Source organism: Oscarella lobularis, chromosome 10 (genome assembly GCF_947507565.1).
Source record: "Oscarella lobularis chromosome 10, ooOscLobu1.1, whole genome shotgun sequence".
Classification (NCBI taxonomy): domain Eukaryota; kingdom Metazoa; phylum Porifera; class Homoscleromorpha; order Homosclerophorida; family Oscarellidae; genus Oscarella; species Oscarella lobularis.
In genome coordinates this window covers 2462379-2489943 of record NC_089184.1, presented here as the reverse complement: position 1 = coordinate 2489943, position 27565 = coordinate 2462379, and the positions used below count along the sequence as shown (strand labels likewise).

Here is a 27565-nt window from a genome sequence, read left to right as displayed (position 1 = left end):
CCCCAAAGTCTAAAACGCACCACTGAAACACTGAAAGCACCATCACAAGAGGAAAACATACCTTCCCCGCTTGTACACACACACAGCTCCCTACCATAAATAATATGAACAAAGCTAATAATATCCTAAGGCAATAAAACACTTATCTGAGACTTGAAACTGCATAACCCCTTCAATTGCGCTTGAACTGGTACACAACATCCCCGCATGTCATGAATTGAGACCCCTCTTGCACTTGTGCCTAACAATCGCACCAACCTACAAAAGAATATAACCTTCAATCAAGCTTATCGTCCCTCCCGGATCTACCTGACAGCCTGCCCTGATCCCGCATGCTACCTCCGCTCTGTAAGTTCCTCCTGTGTCGTCTTGGCGTACATTCCTCTCTCAAAGGCCTGTCCTAGAAGCCAACACAAACTCATTAGATAGATAGAGGTAGCGAATGAAACATGAAAAAATAACACCTTTAGCTTCCGAAGCCTCCCCCCCTTCAGTTATACTAGGCATTGCCCTCCATCCCCGCTACCATGGCCCTCATTTCCTCTGAAATTGAAAATAAATTACCCCTAAAAAAGACAAAATTAAAAGCAGTTGCATCTACTAAATCCTCCAAAATGTCTCTGTTCCTATATCTAAAGAACGGAGTACTCTTCAACGTACCTGCAAGAGGCTCCAATTCCCCTCTGCACATGAGCTCTTTTCCATAAATGAACGACTCAGAGAAATTCTAAAGTAAAAAACCCCCTCTAAACAACAATCTTGCGTAGAATCGAACAGTAAACTATGTTTTGACACACGCGCAGGGCCCGCTCACACACTCCACCTAATAGAACTACGCGAATCGCGAAAGCTTTGCTATTATAAAAACACCAGGTCCCGAAAACTCGCCACGCGACACAAGCCGCCTTTCGAACGCGTTCGGCACCCTTTCGCGAAACGTTACGAGCATCAAAGACAAAGGGAAAACGCTTTGATCACACAACTAGGCGCTCGCGGGGCCCCCAAAACCGCGTCGCAGAACGTAAAACGACACGTAAATGCTTCATTTACCCTTTGAAACGTGTACTCCCGTTTGCCTGAATCCCGATCGCCACATTTTCCACCGGTTTCGACGTCGTGAATGAAAGTCAACCACCCGGATTTACAGAACCCGGACGAAACGGCGCGATTCTCAAGAAACGTACACAAATTTCATAATTTACACCTCTTACACAGACAATATCTAAATACTCGACTCCTAATCCACGAAGTATGGCATTATAAATGAAATCGCTGTAGTGGGGGTGGCGGCACACGTAGGGGTGTTCTACCCCAGCTGTGCCCTAACTAACTATTCCTCTCGCCTTAGCTAATGTGTACCTCAATTATCTTATTATTCTTAATTGTTTCTGGGACGGTAAACAGATAATCATTACGATATTGTGTACTGTTTTACGCTGTCAAGTGTCGTTTCTTATAACGCTGTCGACTGCAGGAATCGTATTAGAAGTGGCGGAAAGACGTTCTCTGCATCAGACTTTGGCTCGTCGATCCGCTCGAACATCGCATGTGCGTACGCACATGGTAGGGTTAGGTTAGGGTTTGGGCTAGGGTTACGATTCAGCATTCTGTAGAAAATATCGCTGTTTACGTAAGCGCAAACAACACATGAGCACCTATAAAGCAGCGTCTAAGCTGCTGATTAAAAATGACGCAGGATTTCGCGAACGACGCTACTGTACAACGGGTGTGAATTTTACCGTCACCGATGTCTTTGAAAGGACCCAGAAAATGCATTCGAGAATTAGCGACTAGTCCGAACGTCGGTTTTTCATTGGAAAACGGTCGAGAAAAAGTTTTCTATAGCGCGCGTTAGAGCTTCCGATGTAACTTTGAACCGTAATTGCGACTTTCGAAAAAGGAAGTCTGACCATATTAAAATGCAAAAAGACTTAACACTGCCGTGTCTCTAAACTGTATAATTTGGAGCAAAATCTGTAGGCTTTTTCGCCTCTATGCGAAAAGTGTCGAGTTCTCGGCTGAGAAAGAACGGATTCAATTGCAATTTCACAGCTTACCTAGTTGCCTACACGGGCATTGAACCGTGCTGGTCAGCAGCGGCTACGACTGCTGGTTCGCAAAACGACTTGCAGCTTGGTGCAGTTCCTAAAGGCTTCAGCTACATTTATGTAACTTTAGGCACGTTGCGCGGTTGGTTGCGGATCATGGCAATTTTGCTTATATTTGCTGATTTTACTTTGCCTTATGCACAATTAGTAGAGGAATTGATCTGTGCAAAAAGTTTTGAAATCTGACAATCCGTTGACAAGTTATTCACAATTAAAAACGGACGGTCCCAGATGCAATTTTCAAAAATGAATATCTCTTCGTAATCATACTTTCAGAACACAAGCTTAAACTCAAAAAATTTCAAAAATTATATTTCCTCTTTGTTTAAAGTTTCAATTGATTTGAAATTGCTGTTACAGAAATCAATAATCGCTAATTTTTACATATATATATATGAATATTTCGAAAGCAATAGCAATTTTCAAAATAATCGTTTCTCCGGTGAGGTTGGAAGATGTTATTGCGTTTTTTCAGACACAAGAAATTAAAGTTCAGAAACTTTATTTTAAAAAGTAATTATATAAAATACAAAAAAAATTAGAAAAAATTCAAAAATCCTTCAATAGTCTTGAACTTGATCTAGATAACATGTAAAAAATAAAAGAGAAAGGATTCAAGACAATAACTCGAAAAATGTCTCTACAACTTACTGGTTTCCTTCGTAGCCGTCTTCCGGCTACTCGTTGTCTTTTTTCTTCTTTCTTGAGGCATCAGAGGAGCCTAAGAAGTTGGAAAACATGACGAGGAGGACACCATCGCTCGACTTCGCACTTCCGGTTAGGCTTTCGAAGCCGATGCGTCTTTTAACGAAGCACGGCTGTCTGTAAGAGCCTTCCGGCGCGAGTCGAGGCGGTTCAGGTGCCAGCGAAGAGAGGAACGGCTGACTCCCGCGCAGCCCGCCTCTCTTCGACTTGGCCAATTCCTTTGAGAACTCACCTAAAGTGAAGAGGAGCGTCGCCGAAGGCTTCTCTTCGCTCGTCGGCCGCTGCGCGATATCTTTCTGGCAAAAGGGAGGGACCCAAAGAGAGCAGGAAATTGCGACCAATAGCGCACGCAGACAGAAACAGTTTGCAAGCAGTGGTGAATGCGTTCTCTTGCGTACTTACTTACGCATATGTATCTCTGGCATTGATACCATATACAGTTGCGTGCGCACGACTTTTTGATATTAAGAATCAATTACGACAAGAAACATTTTGCAGGCCACACAACAGTTCGGTCGATTTGAGTATAATAAAGTTTTCTAATGATACAACAGAACGAGCACGTGCATCGAACAAAGTGAATGTAATTAATGATTCTTCATTGTATAAGTATTTACGATAAACATTGAGGAAACCTAATTGCACAAGTAGGCGTGGTCAAGAAATTTTTGGCGTCTGCAAAGCAGGCGCCAAACTCCTCTCTCTCTCTAAGCCGGGCCAAACGAAAAATCGACGCGACGCCCCTGAATTTTCTAACAGAAAAAAGCTTGCCTTTATATTTCTCTTAGCAGTACGTGTTTTTTTGGGAAATAAGTAATATGCAACCTCGATAGAAGAAATAGGACTTCCACAGAGCTAGACCATATTAGTGCAGGTAAGGTGAGAAAATAGTACGAACGAAGAAGCATTCTCTAAATGCACACCTAACCGATTCTACTACCTATATACATGTATGTGCGCCTCATATCTGCTTCAAAGTGGAAGTAATGTGCATACTCCAAATGCAAATTTAATATGGCTAGTGAAGTTCGGAGCTGCTCCTAAAGCTCCATGCATTTACCTCTTCGTCGTAAATTAATTCCACCCAAACTCTTCTTTGAAATGGTTTTGCACAGCTTCAACCATTTGCACTACAATTATTTAATTGATTAAAAGTCCTATAATTAAATAAGTAAGACTCATTTTGCACTCACAACGATTTATACTTTGATGCTCCGGAGGCAGATATTTGGTATCTTCTCTAAATCTGATTAGCAATTCCTCGCTTTTGCTAAACTGTTTTTTCGCACACAGGCACTTCACGTACAGGGGAAGCACTACATATAAATACAGAAAATCAAGTTTAGTCGGCTTTGAAAGATTGCGCAACTCACAGAATATTCTCGCCGCAGGACGATTCCCAACGGCGGCCCAAGCAATTTCCGTTAATTCCGAGGCGTCGTCGAATTTCTCCTTTGCTAAGTAAACTTCACAGAGCGTTATACAAGCTTTAGATAAACAGATAAGAAACTTTCCGCCCCATAGCATACAAGAGCATACGTATCGATAATTCATATCTTCCACCAGGATAAAGCTTTGTGTAAAGCGCAATTGACTCCTTCAAATACCGAATTATTTTTTGTGCTCTTTGTTCTGCGCAAATAATGATCGACTCCCCTTCAAGCAAGGCATCTCCCAAAACAGCAAGGCCTGAAAACAAAAACAGTAGTAATATGACCTTTCCAATCTGAAGTACAGTATGCTTTGTCGGTGAGAGTATCCAACATCTGGTTCCCTTTTTCAAACCAAGACAAACTCTCTTCCAAAAATTCCATACATTCTTTATATCTGTGTAAAGAATAAAGCGTTCGCCCGTGATAGAAGAGCGCTAAAGAAAAAGTGAAGTTTCAAAAATTCAGATGATGGTCCACTTACCTTTTGCAACTAGAGGATGCTCAGGCGGACAAGCGGACCTTGCGATTGAAAGACCTTCAGGTGAGAATTCATACGCTTGGGAAAGAAGGTTTTTCTGAGACATGCACATGCTTATGTCAAAACGCACGGCAAAAAGAAAAATGCACAGACGAAGTCATCATAAACGGCACTGGCTCACACATTCCAATATCTTCGTGAGAATCCGGGATCTTTTCCTGGTAAATTCTCAAAGCTTCAAACAAATTTTATAAAGCCTCATCCAAAAAACCGTTCTCTCTTTTAGACTCCAACCAAGTCGCTGATGACCTAGAAATCAAAATTTAAAATGAAACGCATCGTTGTAGCAAGAAGCGAAGCTCACTAACAGTTGGCAAGCAAAACACCAGGATCAAAGAGCCCACTTTTTGTCAAGGAAAGAGCCTTTAGCAAAAGACTCCGAGCTCATCATCAACACGCTCTAAACTATTTTAGACACGTGAAAGTCGTAGGTAAACTAGGGAAAGTTGGTAAAGGAAATTCGGCAATCGCGAGCAGCTTCTCGTACCATCAAAAGAGATTGCGGCTGCTACTATAGTCCCCAAAGAATCGGAAACTCTGAGCAGGGTTTGAAGAATATCTTCGGCGTCAGACGTAAGTCCTTGAAACTCTTGGCTGTTCGCCAGAAAGAGCATTGCTTTAAGAAAACCAGAAGTAAATTTAAACCGAACACGTTTTAGCCCACTTTTTCCAACCTTTGTGATAAAACAATATCGGAACCTGTAAGGGTTTTGCAAGACATTCCGCTAAGGGATCGCCGAATGTTCACGTCAACCTCCTTTAAATTTTTTAAGCAATATTGACTGACCGCAAAATCATAGTAATCTAACCCAGAAGGTCATAAGAAAGAGACTATGCGTAATGATTCTTACTTACAGTTTCGCTTTCGAATACTGGTTTCTTCGTCTGAAAATGTTGTCGAGTTTGCTTCGAAAGCTTTAACGCGAAGGGAGCACAAAAATCCCGCCTCTTCGTAGTGCCTGTAACTAAGCGCTAATTGACAGCCGCAGTCAACGAGACCTGGATCGACTCCTTCGTCGAGTATACCTATTCTAAGCATCTTCTCTACAGTAGAATAGATGTGAGGAGTAAGGGAGAGCACCATCGGACTAATCAAATGATTGCTCAAGTCGTTGACGTGGGGAAGACGTTCGAATAACGACTTCGCAACGAACTTCAGGACGCTGACGAAGTCGTCAGTGCTTCCAACCATTCGTTGCAGCACGCTTGCCTGAATCAAATGATGCATGGAGAAGGTAACAATCCTGTTATTATCAGGACTACTGATCTGCTGCACAAGAGAGCATTCGTTCAAAATCCTAATGGCTTTTGAGATTTTGAACTCCTTATCGAGAGGATTCGTCTGAAATGCAGCATCGGCGACGACGTCTTGGGGAATATGACGCGATGACATGACAGCACAGCACTTAAGAAGGAGATAACCCTCCTGAGATTCATCGTCTCTCACGTCGTCAAGATCCAATTCCCACGTCAGAAATACGCGATGCTTCTCCCTCTCCTTGTAAGCGGTCTGAGCACGCAAGATGGAAATCTGATCACAATAGCTGACGACCATGCGAAAGTCCAGTCGAATGAACTGACGGATGCTATGAACATTGCGTTGCCTAAGATCTTCTTTCAGATGGGACAGATGAAAGTAACGCAAGAAGCTATCTAAATTTAATGCTGCTGCTTCCAAGCGCTTTGCTTCAGCTTCAATTTTTTTTCAGTACTTTAGAAAGGTAATCCGGTGCTGCTCGATGAATGTCCCCGCGTGTGAGAGAGCCAATGGTAGACGGTTAACGGGAGGCTCAGCGGCCACTTTCTCTGCATATTTCTTCTCGTTGTAGTCGAGAGTTTGCCAGGTGTCTTTAGATTTTCCTGCCCAAGAGAGAAGCGCAACAACGGCCTTTCTCTTTTCAAGAACACTAAGGAGCAGTAAGTTGACGTTTCTCTGATAGAATATGTCGTGCGTCTGCGCTTTTCTCGTCGTAATGATGATGTGACAGGCAGCCTGAGGCCCAGGCAAGATATCAATCACAAAGCCAAAATCGTCAGCATTGTCAAAGAGAAGCAAACATCGGAGACGATTACTGATATAGCGAAGGAAAATGCGAAGAGCGTCGGACGTCGAACTCACCAAATTGCTGACGTCACGCTCGTTACTCAAATCAGCCGACCTCGCAATCTTTACAACAAGGGATCAGACAAAATGATTTTCGATGTAGTCCTAAAGAGACTACTTACATTTTCCCTTAACCAAAACAGAAACGACAAATGCGATTCGGTGTTGAAATAGAAAACGCCATCTGAATACGATTTGACGTATCGGTGAACGTATTTGAAAGCCAGAGTCGTTTTTCCAACTCCGCCGACACAAGAGACAACCTGAAAATCCCACGTTAAATTAAAAATCAAAATTTCGTAAGAAATAACGTGCTTGAATTTTCTGAGAGTTGATTGGCTCAACGTGACTCGTTCTTGCTTTGCCGTTCCACCAATACCGTGCGATCTCTCGCATCTCGTCGTCTCTCCCGTAAAATCGTCGATCATCAACAACGCAGCGAGGCGAAGATCTACAAGAAAAATCTTACGTTAACTCTTGACATTTATATATTAGACAAAAGTTCACCGCTTATGCTTCTGTCTACCGGAGGAACTTTGACACTTCGCCTTCTTTTCACGTTGCGTAGAACTTTGCGAAGGCGCTCAACCGATGAAAGACGTCGACCGCTAGCTGCTCGATATTTCTCAAGCATGACCCAGGCTATAAATTTGACGTTTAGACAACGATTCAGGTGGTACTCCTCAATGCTGTCTAGCTCAGGCATTTGAAAACCAAGAACGGCACCTAGCTCTTTCCAGTAAGAACCAACTTCTTCAAAAGCAAACTGATACAAAGATTTGTCTACAAAATACATCAATAAATAGGTAAATAAATACGAACGACGAATCGAATACTGGTAGCCATATCTAATTAGTACCGTAGTCGGAGCTCCCTGTTACTTTAAAGGAAAGTCTTCAAAGAGCTATATACTGAAGGTATACATGTATATAGACGTACATTAATTAGTGCAATAAAAAACGTCTAAAAAATAATGCACAGCTTACGCTCTCTAGAAACCACGGAGTCGTTCACAGCAGCTCTTAAAATGAGCCTCAGCACACCACTGTACGAATAGCTTCACGAGACTCTAAGACGCCACACCATTATCTCTCACTTGCCGGAAGGACGTTTGTTTCTGGTCCATTCGCGCAAACTAGAAAGCTTCCGGCTACTTAGTTGATGCTCACAAGCAATTCGTCGAAGCAAATCGCTGCACTGCATGGCAGGACGGAGTTTCAAACACGCATGCGTCGTAGTTAGGGTTACTCCCCGCCTTCGAATGTTCTCCGAAAGCGCTGAATTTACCTTATCTAGCCTCTGACAAGCGCATTTTCTTTGGCGAAAATGCGCAAATATGGCATTGCTTCACTGAAACAAACGCGCATCGGGCGGGGACCCTCGTACAAATAGTATCGTCTACAACTTCCCATTTCTGTCGCCGAGCTTTCCAAAAACGCCAGTAGTATAAATAAAAGGCAGTATTCTTTGGCTTTGAAGCTAAAAAGACGCTGTTTTTACCTAACATATTTTGGCAAAATTCGAAACATCGTGGGTCGTTAGGCGCGATTGAGGCACGATTCAGCCCATTTTCGAGCGCATTTACGAATCCCTACGATTTTTTAAATTTTTGAAGCTATTTATAGAGAAAACGTGCGGTTCCTAGTGCGTTCAGCGGTCCTATAACTTTCAAACCGCTTTTTCTCGATTGACGTCCCCCTCAACTAAAAATATGTCAGGGCTAAAATCAAAGCTTATTCATTGAAGCTTCGATCTGCCAAATCTCAAGCTTAGACAATTCGAACTCATCTTAGACGAGCCATTTTTCTTTCACGGGGTCTCGATAGAACGATAAATGTTTACTTCATTGGCTGATTTAAGGCGCGTGCGCGACAAGGGCTACGTCATTGGCTCTCCGCCCATTGTTACGCACTAGTACTCGTACATGCGCGTTTGAAACTCCGTCCTGCCGCACTGCATACTGGCGAAGAAGAAGAGACTCGAGAGTGCATGCGCAGTAGAGTCAGGGTGAATGACGGCCCCCCTAGGCGGTGCCGTGAACAAACTGCCACAAGCTACGTTCAAGAAAGGTCGTGACAAGCTAAGGGGAAAGCGCACTACCGCGAATCGCCAGTTACGTTTAGAAAAAGGCTTGGTTCACTGCCGAATTAGCGTGCGCTAATCTCCTTAGACGATTTCTCGTACACTGTACTGTACCAGCAGAGATTAAGGAGAGAGGGATATGAAACTCCCCCTCTCACGTGACTATTTCTTGGTACCAGCCGTGTAGCTGTCATTCCCCTGATACGCTTTACGAAATGCGTCCTACTCAGTCGCCGAAATAGGTAAGGAACTCGAACTTGGTCGAGAAATGCTTCGAAGCTCTATGCGGTCCACAACTGTCGCGTTGGAACGCAGTAGAAGTTGTCCTGATGCCGCGAACATGCCCATTTTGATGAAGAGTAGGCTTTGCACCCTCCTGGGCTTTCCTCGCTACTCGTAGCATCGTGCCAGTTAAGGGAAATGTTGTCTAAGGCAATCTGCTACGTTGATCAACTAAGTATTTAATCGTCGCTTTATCCCTTGCTACGGAATGAGCGATTTTCGGTAGTTTTGGGCGTGTCCAGTCGTCCATCTTTTGCACCCTCCAGAAGCCACTCTCTTACATCTTTCGCATCCAATCCTACTGTTGTAGCTAGTTTATTCTCCGCTTAACAATTATTTGTCTTCCTTTCGTGCCTGCGACTTTCTTAAAGCGTATACAGAACGCTTTTCCCGATGACACCTCACGTGACCATGTCTGGACACAACTGGCATATGCCCTGGTTCTCCTGAAGAAAAGTATATTGATGTTGTCAGGCGAAGGAAAAGGAGCTTTAAGTACAAGTCAGGGGAGCCGGCTTTTAGAATCTCAACATTTCCTGTTGAGTACAAGGGAGAGCAATACGCTTCGACTGTCCGATTCACAAAATGCCATCTACTCACAAGTCGACGGTCCAATATAAGATGCAGACCCTGCTCGATTGCACGCAAGCAAATCCTTGCCTATTACCGTCGGCCAGTGCACTTATCTCCTCACAATTAAATTTACGAACAACATCTACATGAACACTCCACAGCGCCTTAGCAAACTGAAATCGACTGCTAAAAAATAACACTGCAGAAGAAAGCCATTAGCCTACTGACTGAGAGAATTCGTAGCTAAGGAAATCGCTGTCTCCGTCGATCTTCCTTTAATGACCAATTCGGCAGTCTCTCGCATCATCAAATAACGTGGCGAACGCGCAGTAGTCGAATTCTTGGCTATAATGTCTTCCTGGACTCTTCGAAGATCGTCCATCGATAGTGCTACACGGCTGGTACCAAGAAATAGTCACGTGAGAGGGGGAGTTTCATATCCCTCTCTCCTTAATCTCTGGTACCAGATGAGACCATAAGGGACTCGTAAAGGGCCTGGACGAGGCCAGGCGCAGTCCGTTGATCGGTCGCGCTAGCAGAGGAACGCGCGGCTGGGGCGACGCGGAGACGAGATTTGGAGCGGAAGGAAGGGAGTAGTTGTGCATGACGTCACGCACAGCTATAATCGACTTAATCGTCAGCTGACATTGACGCAATCGTCAGCTGACATCGACGCAATCGTCAGCTGTTCGAAGCCAGATATCAGTGTACGGGGGTTTCTCACGCTCAGTGCTATTGAAAATGCAAGCGACGGCTGACACGACGATTTTTACCAGGAAAGCAAGTTACAACGCGCCCAGATCGCAACTTTTGACTCGCCAACAACGCTAACATTATTCTCCTATTTCTTTGGCTCGCGTAAACAGCGTTAATCTCCACTACCGTCGCGCGGGAAGAGGCAGCGCCGTTCTCGTCTTGCTCCATGGTTCTGTTAGTACAGGACTGCTTGATTTCGCGCCGCAACTCCAATCGCAGCTCATGTGCGATCACTTTGACATGAACGCCGTTGATTTGCGCGGCTGCGGCAAATCGCGTCCACCCGAAAAAGACTTTTCGGGCGATTTCTATCGCTCCGACGCCGACGACGTCGCCCGTTTGATGGATTCGCTCAAGATACACCGCTATTCCGTCGCAGGGTATAGAAGCATCATACACGTAAAATTTGACTAATTTGATTACGTTCTGCTACTATGTGCAGACGTCTGATGAACAACCCTCGCGAGCTAGCTACATTCCCATACTCATTTGATTTGCTTTTCTCTTACCGTTACCGTCCTTTATCCATGCAGGTGGTGCTATGGCGGTACAGTCGCATTAATTTTGGCCGCAATGAGACCTGACGCCGTTGAAGCCCTGATGATTTGGGGAGTAATGGCGTACTTGGAACGAAAAACCGTTGACAAATTCGTAGCAATCGAGAGCCTATCAGCGTGGAATGAGGAGATCCTGAGCCGAGTCACCGCTTATTACCCTTTAGACGTCATGCAGAGATTGTAGTCAGCTTGGGTTCGCGGGGTGACGCGATTGGCCAACGAATGGGGCGAGGACATTTACCAGGGCAGTTTGGAAAGGGTAAAGTGTCCGACGCTTCTAATGCACGGCAGCCGTGATCCGCTGATTACCGTTCACCACGCGGAAATTATCAAGGCGAATATTCGCGGCCCTACTGCGTATCACGAATTTATAGGAGGACGCCATCAAATTCATCTTGATGTCTGCGATGATTTTAATGGGAAGGTGGTAGAATTTTTTCAAGCACATGTCAAAGAGTCTGCATGATTTAGGAAAGTAACGAAGTATTGCTTACTAACGGCATTATCAAACTTTTGCAAGAATGTGCAAGCTTTAGTTATCTTCTATGCACCTATACTTATTACCAGACTTAAGAGGGGCTCTTTCCATTTAGAAATTAGGCATCACCAACCTCACTGTAGTAAAGGGCACTCCGGGACATTTATGTTTTAATTATTTAAGTGGAGGCGGCCGATGATTGGCTGTGTATGTATGCTAATAGGGGGAGTCTGTGCGTGTGCGAGTAGTCGAGTAGTCTAGTCTAGTCAGTGGTCTAGTCGAGTGTGTGCGAGCAGTGAAGTTCAATAAAAAACGTTAACGAACTCGCGAGCGAGCGGAGCGACCGAAGCGAATCAGCGAGCGAGCGACGACGATCGAGAACCGAAGGGACGACGACGTTACACACTATGGCGCGCGATCAGTGCCTAAAAGGCGCACTTGCATTTCCCTCATGAACGCATTTCAGCCGGTCTAAGCAGAGTTTCTCCGGAGTCCCGTATACTGCAGCCAAAAGTGACTCTACGAAAAAGTTCTTCTTCCTGTTCTACGGTCCCGCTCCTCCCGTATCCTACGCACGGAGATGAAAAAACTCGGACGTTGCACTGCACCGAGAGTCTTATCGAAGAAATGATGCAGGGACTCTAGCTGTCGAGTCATCGTCGCTTTTCTTCGTTGTTCAGGACTGCATGGTAAGCTTCGAAGGGGTCTCTAGCTCTTTCCAGACACGATTTCTGCGCAGAATGCCTGTTAGAGTCGAGTACGTGGACGTCGTAGGGGACGATTTTTTTGAGGCTGGCTCGATTTTGGGGGCAGTGGTGGCCGAGTGGTGAGAGCACTCGGCCGGCACCACTATGGATGGGGGTTCGATTCCCGACCATGTCGGAATTTCGTAAAATTTCCTTTTTCATATGTGCTTTGGATGGGCTCTCCTACCATTGCCCGAGGTTTTTCTCCAGTATTGGAGCTTTCCCCCTCGTCTATTCTCCATTCTAAAAGACCGTCAATGTCACCTGACTGAGCCCCGCCTACCCAGTGTATGGGAAGTCCCGGACGATAAATGGTCCGCCGTCGGAAGATCAGCCCATGTGTTGCATAGCTGCTGTGCATTGTGACTATAAATAATAAAGATTTAGATTTAGATTTTTTTAGATTCGATATCCGCCCCCTACTGAAAAAAAGTAGCATCGGGGAAAGATGGAGGCGACGCATGATGTCATCCGTTCTCTGGTAAGCAATCCGGCTTTGATGGCTTTCGCGATTACTCTTAATTATACCATTCCAAACGAGTAGTGTCCCATCAAAACTCGGGCAGCTCCGCGCGTTCCCTGCTTGACAAGGCCGACCGCGCACCAGTTATTTCAAAAGCCTATGTCATTACCATCTCTGACACACAACAGTTGCGCAGCCAGCGCGTTGCACATAGGAGCGAGAGGGGTTTGTTTGTTTTTTCCCCCCGATATCTAATCTCGGACGGAATCATATCCGGACAGAGCGATTTCTTGTCAACCGTAGACTTTTAGTGAACAAATCACATATCGATCGAAAGCTCTATCCTTCCTCTATCTACTGCCTTTTAGAGTACGTTGAAAGGACCTGCGGCCGCCGAGAAAATCGAGTTTGAAAAGAGGCACCTCTGTATCAAGAGCCGGACACCCGATTTTCTTCCATAACTGAATTCTCTCGGACAAGCGCATATACGTTGAAGATACTAACGTCTATATCATGACAAAACAAGCAAAAATGGCCAGATTAGAGGAGTTTTGTGCAAAAATCGACGGTATATACGGTACTTAGCGTTCTACTAACTTACTTAGTTTTTTCTGTTGCGCAACATTAATCTGAGCTCTTTGGGTGTTCCTAACAAGGCTAACGTTTCGCCTGTGCCCTTCTAAGCAGTTTTTCAAATTCAAAATTTGAATTTTTGAAAATGAGGATAACTGCTAAAAAGTGTGTAAGAACCTGGAAACCTTGTAAAAAAATGCGAAGAGCTGAGAAAGATGCCACACGGTCTACGAAAGTGGGTTAGTCAAAAACAACGGTTGCAAGTGCGATTTGTATGAATATGTCGATAATTTTAGCCGCTTTTGCTTTTTATCTAAATTTAGGCGTTATTATTCTTAGCGTATTCGAATTACATCCTTTTGTCCGAGAGAAACCGGCTCAGAAGAAAATCGGGTGTCCGGGCTCTTGATGCAGAGGTGCCTCTTTTCAAACTCGATTTTCTCGGCGACCGCAGGACCTATCGACGTACTCTAAAGGACAGTAGATAGAGAAAGGATAGAGCTTTCGATTGATATGTGATTTGTGTAATAAAAGTGTACGGTTGACGAGAAAATCGCTCTGCCCGGATATGATGCTTCCGTCGGAGATTAGATATCGGGGGAAAAAAACAAACAAACCCCTCTCGCTCCTATGTGCAACGCGCTGGCTCCGCAACTGTTGTGTGTCAGAGATGGTAATGATATAGGCTTTCAGAAGAACTGGTGCGCGGTCGGCCCTGTCCAGCAGGGAACGCGCAGAGCTATCCGGGTTTTGATGGTGTCCGAGGATTGACACGGGACCCTACTGTGCGAGATTTTGTTCGGGCCCCTGTGTTAATTGGACCCACGCTTGTCATCGCGCTCACTCTTTTACTTTCACGTCAGGCGTCTAAACGCTTTAAGAATGCGCACGACTGTGTCTCACTAGATTCCATTTACTTTTAGATTTGTGTCAACTTTGGCGATGAATGAAGAATCAATGGATCGCTAGGTTTGTCTCATTCCTGTAAGGGCCCCCGATGGTGTAGGCATTCACTTAAGGGGCGGGCCTAGCTCTCTTCATCGTGCATAGAGATTGATTGCATGTTGTGCCACTGGCCACGTTTTGGGAATAGAGTGATTTCAAATCAAATCTAAAGACAGGGACTCGATTTCTGACAGACTAATCGAGGGCTGGTTGGGGCTCATGCGAAGGCTTAGTGGAACAGCATGCATGATCAAAACTCCCATGTTATGTGTACGACGCAGAGAGTGTGAAGGAACAGCATCTGGTTTCAGAGCAGATAAACGTGTTGGCACTCGTACGATAGTATGCACTGGTGCTTCACTTGCATTAGGGTTTAGTCGGCGGCTGCTAGTAGGTAGGTAGGGCGGTACAGAGATTAGTACGTTGTAGCTCCTTTCCCTCGGACGTTAGCTAGCAGCCGCCACGTGCTTTAGAACATTACGCAATAGATTATATGCAATGGATTTTCAGGTAAGTTAGGTTCATTATACAGTAGAACGTGTTCCAAACAACGGGCTTAATTGTGTGTTTCGTACACATGTATTGTTGTTATACGGAGTCAACGGATTGTAGTTCTTGAATATCGAAAGGTGTTCTTGATTTGAATGTGCTTCTAGAAGGGCAGAGAGGTAGTCCTTTTACGCAGGAGTTGTTTGGAGGCGTCCGGGAAAAAAATTTCTGCAGCTAACCGATGCTTGACGTCCAAGAGAGCTCTGCATAAGAGTATCACCGTCGCAGCGGTTCTGTTGTGACGTATCCAAAGTTTGAACATGTTGTGGGAAATGTTCTTGGAGGTTCGTGCTTATGAGCCGCTTCTACTATTTTCACATTCACCTTCGAGCCATGTCCTTTCAATCATCAGAGAAATAGTTAGCTACCTTGTTTAGCTTCTTTTCTGGCCCAATGAGTCACTCGCAGTTGGTGAGCCAAGGCTTTTCATGGGACTCAGGCTTTCTTTTTGGTAGAAGAGCTCAGGTTGCATGTAGATAAGGACACGTTTTGTCATTATCTCTCCTAAATATTCTGTTACGCTCTTAGCCTTGAGAGTAGCGACGAATTTAATTGGTTTCTCTCACTGAAGACTTTGATTAAAGACGCTAAATTCTGAGTAATAGCGTTGATGGGAATAAATGCCTTTGAAAATTGCTCGTAGTTCACTAAAGTCAACTTCGCAATTTCCTACACCGAGAGGCTCTGGTCTTTTGAAAAGCGGCACTCGCAAAGGCTCAACTATTGTTTTTTATTATTTTAAGAGCTAGCGGTTTCAAAAGCAGGATGACCCAAAACCCGCTGCATGCTATGTACGATCGACGTGCACGTGCCCATGACCAAACTCTAGAAGCACGTACTTGAGATAGTCTGGGGTTTAATTCAATGAATTTATTTTTTGGCTCACGCCGGACGGGCGGCAGTAGCCATCTCTAAATTAATATCTGCCTTATGGCCCGCTGATAAAAATTGTGTGGTCAAACTCGAAATTGTATATCATAGCTATGTAACGCTGAATATTTAAGAGTTCCACCTTTCCTACCTTGAGTATCACTAGGGTGCCTACGAGAGACTAAGAGAGAGACCACTTCGAAGAAAGCGAAATGACACGAGAGCAAACACGCAACATATAAAGCACAAACAGAACCGAATTTCATGACGAGAATGTGTTAAGTTCTTCTTTGAGACGGTGCCTTCAACAGCCATAGTAAACAAGCTCGTTCCTTGTGTTAAGCGGCAGGTTTTTTAGTTTTTGAGGAGAGTCTCAGAATAGTCAATTTCTTTCTTACAGAGGAGCAATTTCGTCATAGGTCTGCTATTTGTTTACTTTTACTTACTTATTGTAGAGATTGGCTCTGAACTGCGCCGGAGTTTGGTTCAGATCACACTCCGAATTTTTGCAAGTTTGCCAGAATTATAAAACAAGATTTACTACGTTGTTCATTCCTAAAGCAAACTACAGTAGTAGAACGGTATACTGTTAACAAAAGCGGCAGCCATTGAAGTGCCTGCAAAATGTCTTTCATCAAAGTGCAACACGTGAGATATTTTCAATTATACCTGTCATTTTGATCGAAGAAGTGGGGCCGGTTATACATGCACTGAGGATAGATTTTCCCTTCGTAAAGTAAAACGATTACTTTTCAAAATTTGACCATAAATTCTTATTACGGGAGCGAAGACGTTTACTCATGGACCATGATTCGAGCGATTCTACATTTTGTCTTCCTCTGTTGAAGCCCCAACAGTAATACTAAGCCAGATAATTAGGTGCGTACTTCATAGTAGACGAGTTTTTTACGCGTCAACGGTTGATGCAGGAGAGCGGCCGCACGCATCTACACCGTCATTGCCAGCCGATGAGACGGCGGCGAGACCCTAGCGAATTAAGTTAATTAATCAGAGAGTAGTGCCATGTCTTTTGTAAACTAGGCCTAACCCTAACCTTGTCCCTTTTCTGTTAGCTTTAACTGACACTTTTGAAAGCTTGTTCATGTAATGTCTTCAGGGTTGTGTTTTTGAAAAATCCAATTGACATACTGCCGGTGCCGGGATCTGATTAATTTGGAAATTCGGCATTGATCCTTACTTCATAATGGCAGTTTGTTTTCTTTTTCGCACTTTGGAAATAACCAATTCTATCCCTTTCATAAGTAGCCTAAAAGGCGAGTGCCACGCAGTGTTTTATGTGGTATAAGACCGACGCTGACAGCAACCACCTTAGCTACACTAGGTATGACCTTTTTTTACAAAAGTTGTTCTGTTTTCAAAATCTTCGTTAGCGGCGTAAATTTCACTGAAAGAAAAAGTAAGAATTTTTCTGTATAAAAATGGCTCTTCTGACGAGTCGAGGACGTAAGCTGTAGCTCCTTTTCCCCGATACTGACCTTAGGGACAAGTTACCAAAATTTAAGATAAAATAGGGATCTATTTATCGGTACTTGGATGCGAGTAAAGAGTTATGTTTCAAAGTTGCGTTGCGATGTCCTTGCAAATCCCTTTTCATTTATTTATTTAGTTTTAATAACCACTCTATTAAATGACTGACCCAATCAGCATTGAGTTTTTGAAGGCATTGAAGAGGACTAGTTTTTTCACCGTTGCTGATTTTTTCAGAATGATTTTACCTTCTATCGACGCTGTCGTCGAGACGAATGATTCAGTTAGGTTCGACGTAAAGAACGTGCGGCTGCTTCAGTGCGAACTTTAGCACGGTATAAGAGGATATGAACAGTATGAATATCTTAAACATATGTAAGTCAGTCTTTTACCCAAGACTCATTTTAGCGGAATAAGCCTTGAAATCGTTTCCAACGGTAAACTCGTTTCTCAGTTCAAACGTTTCATCGCGATTTTTTGCCACTTCTTGAAGGACCATTGACACATGGTTCTTTCCTAGATCAAAAATGTTAGTAATTATTTATTTACTGATGTCCGCCTGAGTAAAATATTGGTAGCATAGCCTTGTTAAGCGCAAGAGCTAGCAGACATATAAGCAGCGTATAATTTGGTGTAATGCATAATACCCTTGGGCGACGACTTTAGATATAAGAGCAGACAAATGACGATTGCATTGCCTGCTCTCAAAGGCGTGCACGCATGTTAAACGGTAGAGCAAAATGAATACGCGCAGTTTGAAACACGGCAGCCCCTTAGTAAGACAAAATTTTTCGTAGGGTTTTTACTGCATCTGCGGCAACTTTATATTATTTGTTGTATGGGTATGCCAGTCTCTAGAATTAGTCATTTCATTGGCTGCATGTATAGCTTTAGTATTAACGGATGCCTTCCCTTTTGTTCTAATGGAGTACATTTTGGGGTCATTTACACCTAAGTAAGTTCCCATCACGGAACTAGACATTAGTACCGCCAAATTAGTTACTCGTTTATCACTCGTCAGACACTTCTGTTTTTGGCGAAGAAAGGCCAGCGTAAACATATAGGCGAAAGCACGCTGTACAATTTGTAAGTAGTACACCGTACTGGACTTCTATAGAGCGAGTTGCAGCTCAGAATCGCAAGGTAGCCGCGCCCAAACGAATGCTCCAGATATCGCTCCCACCTGATCGACCCGTTTGGCTTATTTTGCTCCGTGGTAGTGCATTTCTCTAGCACGACAATGTAGACGTCTTTCATGACTCTGTCAGTACTACCGGGCTTGAGAAGATCACCGGAATAGGCGCAGCCGTTTGCTTCAGTTGGGTAACCAGTGGGTAGGCCCGGGTGGGCTAGGCCCACCCGAAAATTTTTCAAAGTATAAATGGAAAATAAAGTTATTCACCTGTTATAATCTGAAAGGAAAATTCTGCTATTATATCGTCTAAGGTAACGTTGTAGCTCTAACAAGCATAACCAGTATGCAAATTCTTCTTTGTAGTGATACATTTGAGCAATGTACATTTTATTAACCACGCCCTCATGCCTAAAGCGGCTGCAGGCTTCGCCCCCAGACCCCCGTGTGCCCACCCTAAAATAATTTTCTGGTTACGCCACTGGTTTGCTTTGGAGAACGGACTCAAAACCTTTTGACTCGACTTCTGCAAAGGAGAGTACAACAGCTAGTATATCCTAAAGGTCGTCATGACCGTTGCAGAGAAAACTTAAGCAAAGAGAAGGTAGGACCTTGCGGGTTTTTGTTAGGCGTATTGTGTACGATGTTCTGGTTTAATCCGGGATGCATCAATCACTAGCACTTTTTAATCAACGACTCTGAATAAAATTTAGATTACACATAATGTCACATGCTGGTGATTTGCAACTTTACATAAACTTGGAGGTAACCAGATTAGTTAATTAATTAATTAAGAATAAATTAGTTTTTTTTGTCGATCACCTCAGGCCAAAGCTGCAAACGCACATTTTGCAAAACTAGCGACTGCGGCTGCCAAGAATGAATAAAAAATCTGGCAGAATTTCTCTGATTTTTTGGAAAATGCAATTGGAGCCAAGAAATGATCGCTGGCCGATATCCCGTGTTATTACGTTAAGGAATCCTCTCCAAACAAGAAAGACGAAATCAGAATGAGATGGTTCACTATGACCAGCGTCACCAGATTGTGTCATAAGACTCCAGTGATTTTATTTTATAAATAAGATACCGGGAAACAGAAAAACCCGTTAATTAACTATATGCAAACCATGCAATTTCCCTCTTGGAGTGAGGAACACAACAGGAGACTAGCCCTACTTTTAATGAAAACGAAAGAAAATCATGAAAACAAGGTAAATTTTTTATATCTATCGGCTTATGACATCCCTGGTGCTGCTGGAGCTGCTGGTTAGCCATCTATGGGTTAGCTTTACAAGAGAAGACCCGGATAACGTTCTTCCTGATGATGATGATGATAATGATGATGCTTTATTTTAGTACGGAAGAGCCATCAACACAATGGTTGGTCTTCCTGGCACCGTACATGAATTATCTATCTATAATAAGCCACAAGCCACAGTTCTGATCTATCTATCTAACTCTGAATTAGCATAAATTATATTACTATCTTAAAATAAACTGTTGAACTTCTAATTTGAGAGATTCGTCTTTAACAGAAAGCTAAAGATGACAAGATCAACAACCGATCAAATGCTGGACGGTAGGGAATTCCACATCTTTCTACCACGAATATTGAAGATTGACGCAAAGCTTCTGTATTAGGACGGGCAAGGAATAAATCAGTGTCTCCAAGACGAGTGTGATAGGTATCTTATTCTTGCTAACAAAGATGTCTGAAATGGGTTTAGGAGCCCTAGAATGGATACTTCGATGAAAAAATCGACCTAGATGAAGTAGATGCCTATATTGCACTGAGCGAAGTTCCAACTTGCTCAGCAGGGAAGAAACTCCACCGACCATGCTTGTACGATCTCGATACGATAAACCTTCCAAAACGCGGAAATATCTCTTCTCAATCCGATTTAAGCGATTTGTAACTTGAGCTGAGTCGTTGTTCCAAATCACTGCTCTATAATCCATATCAGGTTGAATGACCGACTTTACCAGAGCTTGTCTGGCGGCAGTGTTTAAAAAACGATAGCAACGATAAAGTACACCAATTTTCCGACTAACTTTCCGAATAACCGAATCAACATGCACTTTCCAGTTTAACTGTGAATCGAAAAAGATGCCTAGATATTTTGCGGACGGCGAAGGCAATAGCTGAGCACTATTAACTTTGAGCTTGTAGTTGGAAAGGCAAAGCTTATTTCGGAATTTCGGAAAGAGAACGAGATTCGATTTTTTTCCATTTAGAGACATCAGATTTTCCCGATACCAGTTGGAAATGCTGTTAACACCAGCTTGCAGACTTTCAACAACACCAGCAAGAGAGTTGTTAGACGTGTAGAGACAAGCGTCGTCAGCATATAGAATGATAGAGCAATCAGAGGGAACAACATCAGGAAGATCAGCAGTGTAGAAATTAAATAACAGGGGTCCAAGTTTGGAACCCTGCGGGACACCCCTCACATCGAAGCATCTATTGAGCGGTTTTTGGCAAAGCTGTCTCGCCGGGATCACCAACGAGGAGTTTCTGCAGCGAAATAGGTACGCTTCGTCTCGTTTAGTGGTTAATGAGCTGCTAATGAGCGGGAGATCCTTTCTAGAACGATCGTCTCCAAACAAGCGTTTCTTTAGAGCTACTATTGTCCTTGATGCATCTACAAATATGATAAGTAAGCTGTAACGATAGAAGTTTTTGCAACGCCCAAAGGGAAAACCATTTGGGGGCTCCTAAAAGTGTGCAGCTAGAGGGCTCCCTTATGTTCTGAGCAGCTGCTCGTTCTTATGTTGCTTGCTGTTTGGCTAGGATATCTGCATATGTATGCTGACTAGCAACAGAATATACAGATATACATTCAGTATAATTATTCATACTGATTAACTTAAAATTGGTTTTACCTTTTGTAGATTGAACTGTTATACATTCTACACAAAATGTAGTTTTTTAGGTGATTTAAATGTAACAATATTCTAGGTCGATTGCTGAGGCGAGACTCTGCAAAAGAGTATTGGAGCAGTTGAAAGGAGAAAAATTCATTCAATTTTTTTGGTGAAGTTTACGTTGTTCCCTTGCAGTTTGTTATAGAGGTCGGACGGTGTCAATCTTAGGAAGATTATCGAAGGCAGCGAATTCGCTAGAAGCATTGACTGCTATTTCTCAAACGAATTTTAATTTTTTATATTTTTAGTGCATGAATGTAGTTGGAGGGGGACGGAAGGGGTATGCACGCGCGTCGAGTCTAGCTAGGCCGCGACGAAACAAAATGTCAAACATTGCTTCAATTTTTTTTTAAAAATAAACCCGGAAAAAATCCGGAAGTCATGCAAGAATGAAAAATAACGTCCTCCCGGCGTCTTTGGTCTAGGGGGCGATTCACCCACGCCCCCTGTATGAGCGGAGTCCGGAGCCTCGGTTGACCCACGAAGCACGGGGTGCGGCCTCTTTATCCTCAAGTGGCCTCGGAGATAGCCTTGGGAGTGAAGCGTCCTCGGATGTGAGTCCGCCACCCGTGTTATCCAAGGGGACCGCTATTGTGACCCACCGCGTCTCACCATAGTGGGGAAGCCAACTCTTTCGGCCCCTGCTGTAGAGGTAAGGCCTCTTTCACCTCGTTGGCCTCGGAGGGTCTTGGGAGCAGATGACAGTCCAGAAAAAGAGCATCCCTAAAATTCCAAGAGATTGGTTCACAGCATCGAGAACAGCTTGAAGTGTGCCATATCCTGGTTGTGAAAAAAAGAAGTAGAAATTGAAAATGAGAAGTTACGAGAGGACCCTTAAGCGGTTAAAAATGTCTTTTTTTGTTCTCCATCACGTTCCTGTTGTTTTCTCCTCTCAGTCACGAGCTCCAGAACTACAAAAAAGACTGGATTTGCCGAAGAATTAAAAAGTGGCTAGTCTGCTTACTTTTAGAGAATGAAACGACACGAGATACGTCCAGCAGATCTTCAGCATAGAAACTGAACGAGCGTGATGCCATGAATCTGCAAGAGAAGGAAAAAAGGAACACTTTTACGAGCCTCCGCAACCAAACTCAATTATTTATACCATCTGAGTCGTCCATACGTTTCCTGTCGAAGACCGTCCGCTTCAAAAGCCCATTGAGAGAACATTCAATCGATGGCTCAAGCTTCAAAATTCGACCGTCTTCAGTACTTAAAAGAAAGAACACACTGCACTGTGTAAAAAATGCTTAGCATATTTCCACGACAAATCTAAAAAGCGATTCGCCGGAACTCGTAACACTTCCCGACGTCTCACGCGCTTGCTGGGCGAAATATATGGCTCCCTCTAGGTACAAAAAGCTCCGAAATACGCATTCGAATACGTCGCAGCGATGCATGTTCTCCTGATCGACTTCCCGGAGCAGAAATATGGGAGAAAATGCTGCGCACGTGATCGGAAGTTCCCGGTTTACTTGTGTGTAAAGGCACAGTATGTAAAAAATTGTCTCACTCATACATCAATACGCAAAACATACCAAAAACTGTTTTGCTAATACAAAGCATACGGAAATACGATTTTGTGATTGTCCCTCTCAAACACGCCCTTTACCATTCGGCTTGAAGCGATTATGTCTAGCGCTGCCATGCGACTTTTAATCTCATTAAATTCAGTTGACAGCGTTTCGAAGCATGATTGTGCAAAGGGTCTATTGGCCGGGTCACAATCAATCAAACGAGAGCAGAGCATGAATAAATTGGGACGATTATTAAGAACGTCCAATTGAGTCTGTCTTACTTCGGGAATAGGACCTGCACCCGTGAAAATTTCAATAAGCGACACGCCCACGCTATACACGTCACTGCTCAACGTGCTCGAAGCGGCAGTGCCGTCAGTACGCGGCGCTCTTTCTGGAGCGAGATAAGGAGGACTGAGTGGGCCAGCGGAGAGAGAACTCTCTATGAGATGAGCTGCCCCCAAGTCACCTACTTTCACTTTCATATCTCTTGTGACGAGACAATTAGACGGGCGAATGTCTCCATGGACATAAGGACGAGGACGAATCTGATGAAGATACCCGATTCCTGACGTCATGTCCAAGGCAATAGACAGCTGCTCGTAAATGGTCAAATAAGGCCCGGAAGCGTGAGCGGCTGTGATGACTTCACCGACCGATCCCTCGAGTAATTCCATGACCATTTGAAGAGGAACTCCTTCGGCCATCACCGCGCCGCAAACGGTCATGATATTAGGATGACGAAGTCGAGTGCAAACGAGAACTTCCTGTTCGAACATTGCCATGTTCCGTTGATCGGCAATGAGGTTGTGAATTTTTTTGACAGCAACGGTCACTCCGCGCCATCGGCCAATAGAAACACCTGCAAAATATCGTAATATATTTTCATATATCTATCTCTCCCTACTTGCAAATGCTCCTGAACCTAGTTCTTGATCAGTGACTTGAATTTCAACTTGATTAATGTTCAATACGTCGGTGAATTCGTCAAGGCGTCGCTTCATTTCGTCGCGAGATGCCTCCAGTGTTCGGCAGCGTGTCAATGAAACGGCCAATTCTCTTCTACAATCGAAAAAGATTAGACATATCATTATTAGGCTTCGTAAAAAACCTGATTGACACAATCTGTTCGTTTTGACAATCTACACGATTGTCAGCTGCTTCAAGTTCCCTTCTAAAAATACAAAAGTTGCTTATTCAAAATGCTAATTTTAGGCAAGCTAGAAAATAATTTTTTCCTTTATACATTAGAAATTTGTTTCGTATACCTGATAAGAAAAATGTCTTCATCTCTTTTCTCTAAAAGACGTTGACACGACGCGAGTTCCTCTCTAAAAAATAGGAAATTAAGCAGCAATTATTTCTTTCATTCTTTATTTATTAGGAATTATTTTCAATGACCTGATATGAGCGATTGTTCCGTCTTTGTCTTGTGCAAGACGTTGACAAGTGGCCAGTTGTCGTCTAGAAATTCCCCAATACACAATTATCGACTAAATCGACTTATTTCGTTGCTACCCAATAGAAGCAATATGTTCATCTTTTTGTCTTCCAAGACGTTGGGCTAAAGATGCTTCTCTCTGGAAAGAAACCAATTCTTGCCTATAATTAAAAGCTGACAACACATCATTCACTACTATCAATAAATGACTTGATCTGATCCATTTCTCCGTCTTTACGCTCAACAAGACGATGAGACGAGGTCAGTTGTTCTCTGAAATTCCCAAAAATAACGTTATTTCACATATTTATACTCAAAATCTATGTCAACAACATCTGCAATATTAATTAACCTTATTTGAGTGATTTCTTTGTCTTTACCGTGCAGAAGACGCTGGGCAGATGCCAGTTCATTTCTGAAATACACGATATCTATTACAATCTTATACAACATAATAATTAACCTGATACGCGTTTTTTCTTCGGTCAATTCAGAGCACCTTCTTCGCAAATGTTCCAGTTCGCGTTGCATCATTTTACTATCTCCTCTCCCTCTTGGAAGTGAAAGAGGCGGAGATGAACTTGATGCACGAACTGACGCCCGTCTCGATGAGAGACTTTCTTGTTTAATTTTCATGTACGGGTCGTTCTTCCAGTCTGAAAACACGATTCATGGAACGTCACTAAAGATGTTAGAATTTATTTACCAAAACGAAACCCGCTCAAAATTGGCCTAGGTGACCAATCCCAATCGAGTCCTCCACTGACAAAGACGTCTGTAGTTCTGTCTTTGTTCTGCACACAATGACATGTGTGACGCGCAACTTTTCCTAATTGTGGTGGATCAACGTCCATCTATAAACTAATAATCAATAAATATTCAATGAAAATAAAATTATAGCAACCTGATACGCAATGAAATTGTCACAATCCAGAACGTAAACGTAGTCTGAATTTGTTTCGTCAAGCATTTCACCACCAACGAGAAGACAAATTGATTCGTCTTCCAATCCTTGTGCAACTAATTGAGAAATTGTATGGTCTCGTCTAGGTGACGGTTTCACATTGAAATCAACGATCGTCCACGACTAAAAACATTGTTAAACAGTATTTAAATTTACCTACGCAGGTCTACTTTTCGATTTAAATTTATTAAAATAGAGTGATTTTCTTTCTCCGCGTCCCTTCCATGAAGTAATGCTCGATGCTCGTCAATGGTTGCCATGGCAGCACCAAAAGTGGTTTTGGTCGTGCTCCACTTAATTCCAAATCCAACCACATTCCTAGTTTATATTTCAAATTATTGTCAAATTGATATCAAATCTACATACCTTTTTCATTTCCCTCTTCAAGTCGAAATTCATAAATATCATTACTCCAGTGGCATCTTTCCTGAGCAGCCCCAGACTGGAGTTGTTCACGAGGAATGATCTTTTCGCTCTGTCCCCAAACATGACCATTCTTGATCCAATCGAACACAAACAGCAGTGTGAGCGTTCGTGGGGTTTCTTTCCTCCGATAGGCGTTGCTACTTCGATCCATTCCATTTTCTTCGGATCGAGACGATATACGATACCCAGGTAGCGAGCCTTGTCTGAACATCCCCCGTATGAGTAGATCAGCTTGTCCATGACAACACATCGTGCTCCAAAACAAGGCGGAGGAATCGTTCGACCTCGGGTGAATCGACGGATCCACTTCTTTTCCTCTCTTCGAACATTTATCCCAAAGATTTCATTGCGGGGAAAGCATTTTGATCCATCGTAGCCACCGAAGAGATGAAGATGATCGTCGATCAACGCGCATTCATGCAAAAACCGTTTCTCGGGTGAGATAGCTTGAGAGTCTTCGTCAGGGGAGTCGTTCGTGCGAAGTAATTGACGAAGCCACGCCATTTCTCTGACGTTCTTGTTTCTAACAACCAGTGCGCACGCGCAGTAATCTTTTCTTTGGCGTACGTGCTTTGGCTGTTTCACGTAAACTTCTGCATTAATTAAGCCTTTTGGTTCCTCGTTGAATATACGGCCCTTATCGTCACGGCCGTCGACGTGTCTTCTCGGTGAAGCAATTCACGTTTCTTCGCAGAAGAGCGGATTTGTGCAGCGAAATCTTTGATCCGGCCTCGCCAAATAGACCGCTAAAGATCAATTGGACAAATTAGGAATGGTGGCGTGCGACGAACGCAAGAATCTGAAGTGTGAGAGAGTAGACAGAGAAAGACGAATTAATTAAGGGGCCCCTTTCCCTCTCTTTCGGTTTGTGAACGTTACTAATTAAGCGATACGCTGATATAAATTCGTTTTGAGCTATGTAAATAATTTAATCAAGAGATATTCTATTGGCAGTACGTTTTGGTAGTCTGTGTAGCTACATTTCGTGATGTTTAGGTGGACTGAAACCTTTCAGCGTGCGAAAATCGACAAATCAACAGTCATGGCTCCAAAAGTTCATCTAGGTTAGCCCTTGACTTACCAAGCCTAAGATGGAATTTATTTTCTTGCTCTGTGCAGTGATTCACGAATCGTCAGATAGGTACTCCCACTTATAGAACTACAATGTCGTTCCAGATAAGAGCAAGTCGTTGAACAAATGTAGTCGCCATTTATCCTGCATCAGCCATATCCAGTGTTCGAGTATGTGTATTTCGAAGGCACATGGCGTATTTATAATTACACATGAATCACATCTTTAGGAAGGGTAACAAATAGCACACAAATAAAGAGTCGAAAATATTGTGTAGAAAATAAATGGCTAGCAAATTTCAGACGTCTGCTCATAGAGCTCAATATGCACGTCTTCGCGTCGTGAATTAATTAAGCCCATTCGAACTTAAATTGGTTGTGAACAGCTTCAGCCAATTGCACTACAGTACAATTAATCAGTGAATTGAAAAAGTCTGGCAAGTAAATAATTTACACTCACATGACTTTATACTTTGATGCTCCGGAGGCAGATACTTGGTATCTTCCCTAAATCTCATCAGCAATTCCTCGCTTTTGCCGAACTGTTTTTTCGCACACAAGCAGTTCACGTACAAGGGAAGCACTTCACAAAAAATATCAGAAAAATGACTGTAGCCGGCTTGGAAAGATTGCGCAGCTCACGGAATATTCTCACAGTGGGGCGATTCCTAACGGCGCTCCAAGCCATTTCCGCAAATTCCAACGCGTAGTCAAATTTTCCCATTGCTAGATAAACTATACCGAGTCTCTCACAAGCTTTAGATAAAGAAAGAAGGTGAATAACTCGCTGCATCAAAGCTAAAGATACAATGGCATACGCATCACTGTTTCAAATTTTC

At 43.3% G+C, this 27565-nt stretch overlaps 1 protein-coding gene, 5 long non-coding RNA genes and 1 pseudogene across 8 annotated transcripts; 3 read left to right on the top strand and 4 right to left on the bottom strand.

The window, feature by feature from the left end:
• Window positions 1-70: 70 nt before the first annotated feature.
• On the bottom strand, window positions 71-1113 carry LOC136191977 (uncharacterized). Its single transcript, XR_010671074.1, has 5 exons — window positions 1051-1113; window positions 661-727; window positions 465-566; window positions 310-400; window positions 71-258 (listed from the first exon to the last, which is right to left on the bottom strand). It is a non-coding gene; the product is annotated as an uncharacterized lncRNA (long non-coding RNA).
• A 1480-nt stretch (window positions 1114-2593) lies between these two features.
• On the bottom strand, window positions 2594-3167 carry LOC136191939 (uncharacterized). Its single transcript, XR_010671039.1, has 3 exons — window positions 3046-3167; window positions 2760-2829; window positions 2594-2688 (listed from the first exon to the last, which is right to left on the bottom strand). It is a non-coding gene; the product is annotated as an uncharacterized lncRNA (long non-coding RNA).
• Window positions 3168-10662: 7495 nt separating this feature from the next.
• Window positions 10663-11914, top strand: LOC136192258 (valacyclovir hydrolase pseudogene; annotated as a pseudogene).
• A 111-nt stretch (window positions 11915-12025) lies between these two features.
• On the top strand, window positions 12026-13758 carry LOC136192034 (uncharacterized). The gene is made up of 3 exons (XR_010671094.1): window positions 12026-12305; window positions 12356-12843; window positions 12907-13758. It is a non-coding gene; the product is annotated as an uncharacterized lncRNA (long non-coding RNA).
• A 7959-nt stretch (window positions 13759-21717) lies between these two features.
• LOC136191940 (uncharacterized) lies at window positions 21718-22711 on the bottom strand. Of its 2 annotated transcripts, XR_010671041.1 has the most exons (4): window positions 22626-22711; window positions 22413-22579; window positions 22272-22348; window positions 21718-22218 (listed from the first exon to the last, which is right to left on the bottom strand). It is a non-coding gene; the product is annotated as an uncharacterized lncRNA (long non-coding RNA). The 2 variants fall into 2 exon arrangements; XR_010671040.1 differs by having other exon boundaries at window positions 22413-22699.
• Window positions 22712-22802: 91 nt separating this feature from the next.
• On the bottom strand, window positions 22803-26163 carry LOC136191850 (uncharacterized). The gene is made up of 13 exons (XM_065980258.1): window positions 25596-26163; window positions 25400-25547; window positions 25170-25352; window positions 24972-25119; window positions 24729-24921; window positions 24618-24680; window positions 24476-24538; window positions 24343-24426; window positions 24226-24288; window positions 24093-24155; window positions 23936-23998; window positions 23732-23886; window positions 22803-23686 (listed from the first exon to the last, which is right to left on the bottom strand). The coding sequence occupies exons 2-13, from the start codon at window positions 25487-25489 to the stop codon at window positions 22860-22862; spliced, it is 1995 nt and encodes a 664-aa protein (XP_065836330.1). The 5' UTR covers window positions 25490-25547; window positions 25596-26163; the 3' UTR covers window positions 22803-22859.
• A 49-nt stretch (window positions 26164-26212) lies between these two features.
• Window positions 26213-27028, top strand: LOC136191943 (uncharacterized). 2 transcript variants are annotated; one of them, XR_010671046.1, is made up of 4 exons: window positions 26213-26461; window positions 26652-26719; window positions 26775-26897; window positions 26957-27028. It is a non-coding gene; the product is annotated as an uncharacterized lncRNA (long non-coding RNA). The 2 variants fall into 2 exon arrangements; XR_010671045.1 differs by having other exon boundaries at window positions 26775-27028.
• The last annotated feature ends 537 nt before the right edge of the window (window positions 27029-27565 follow it).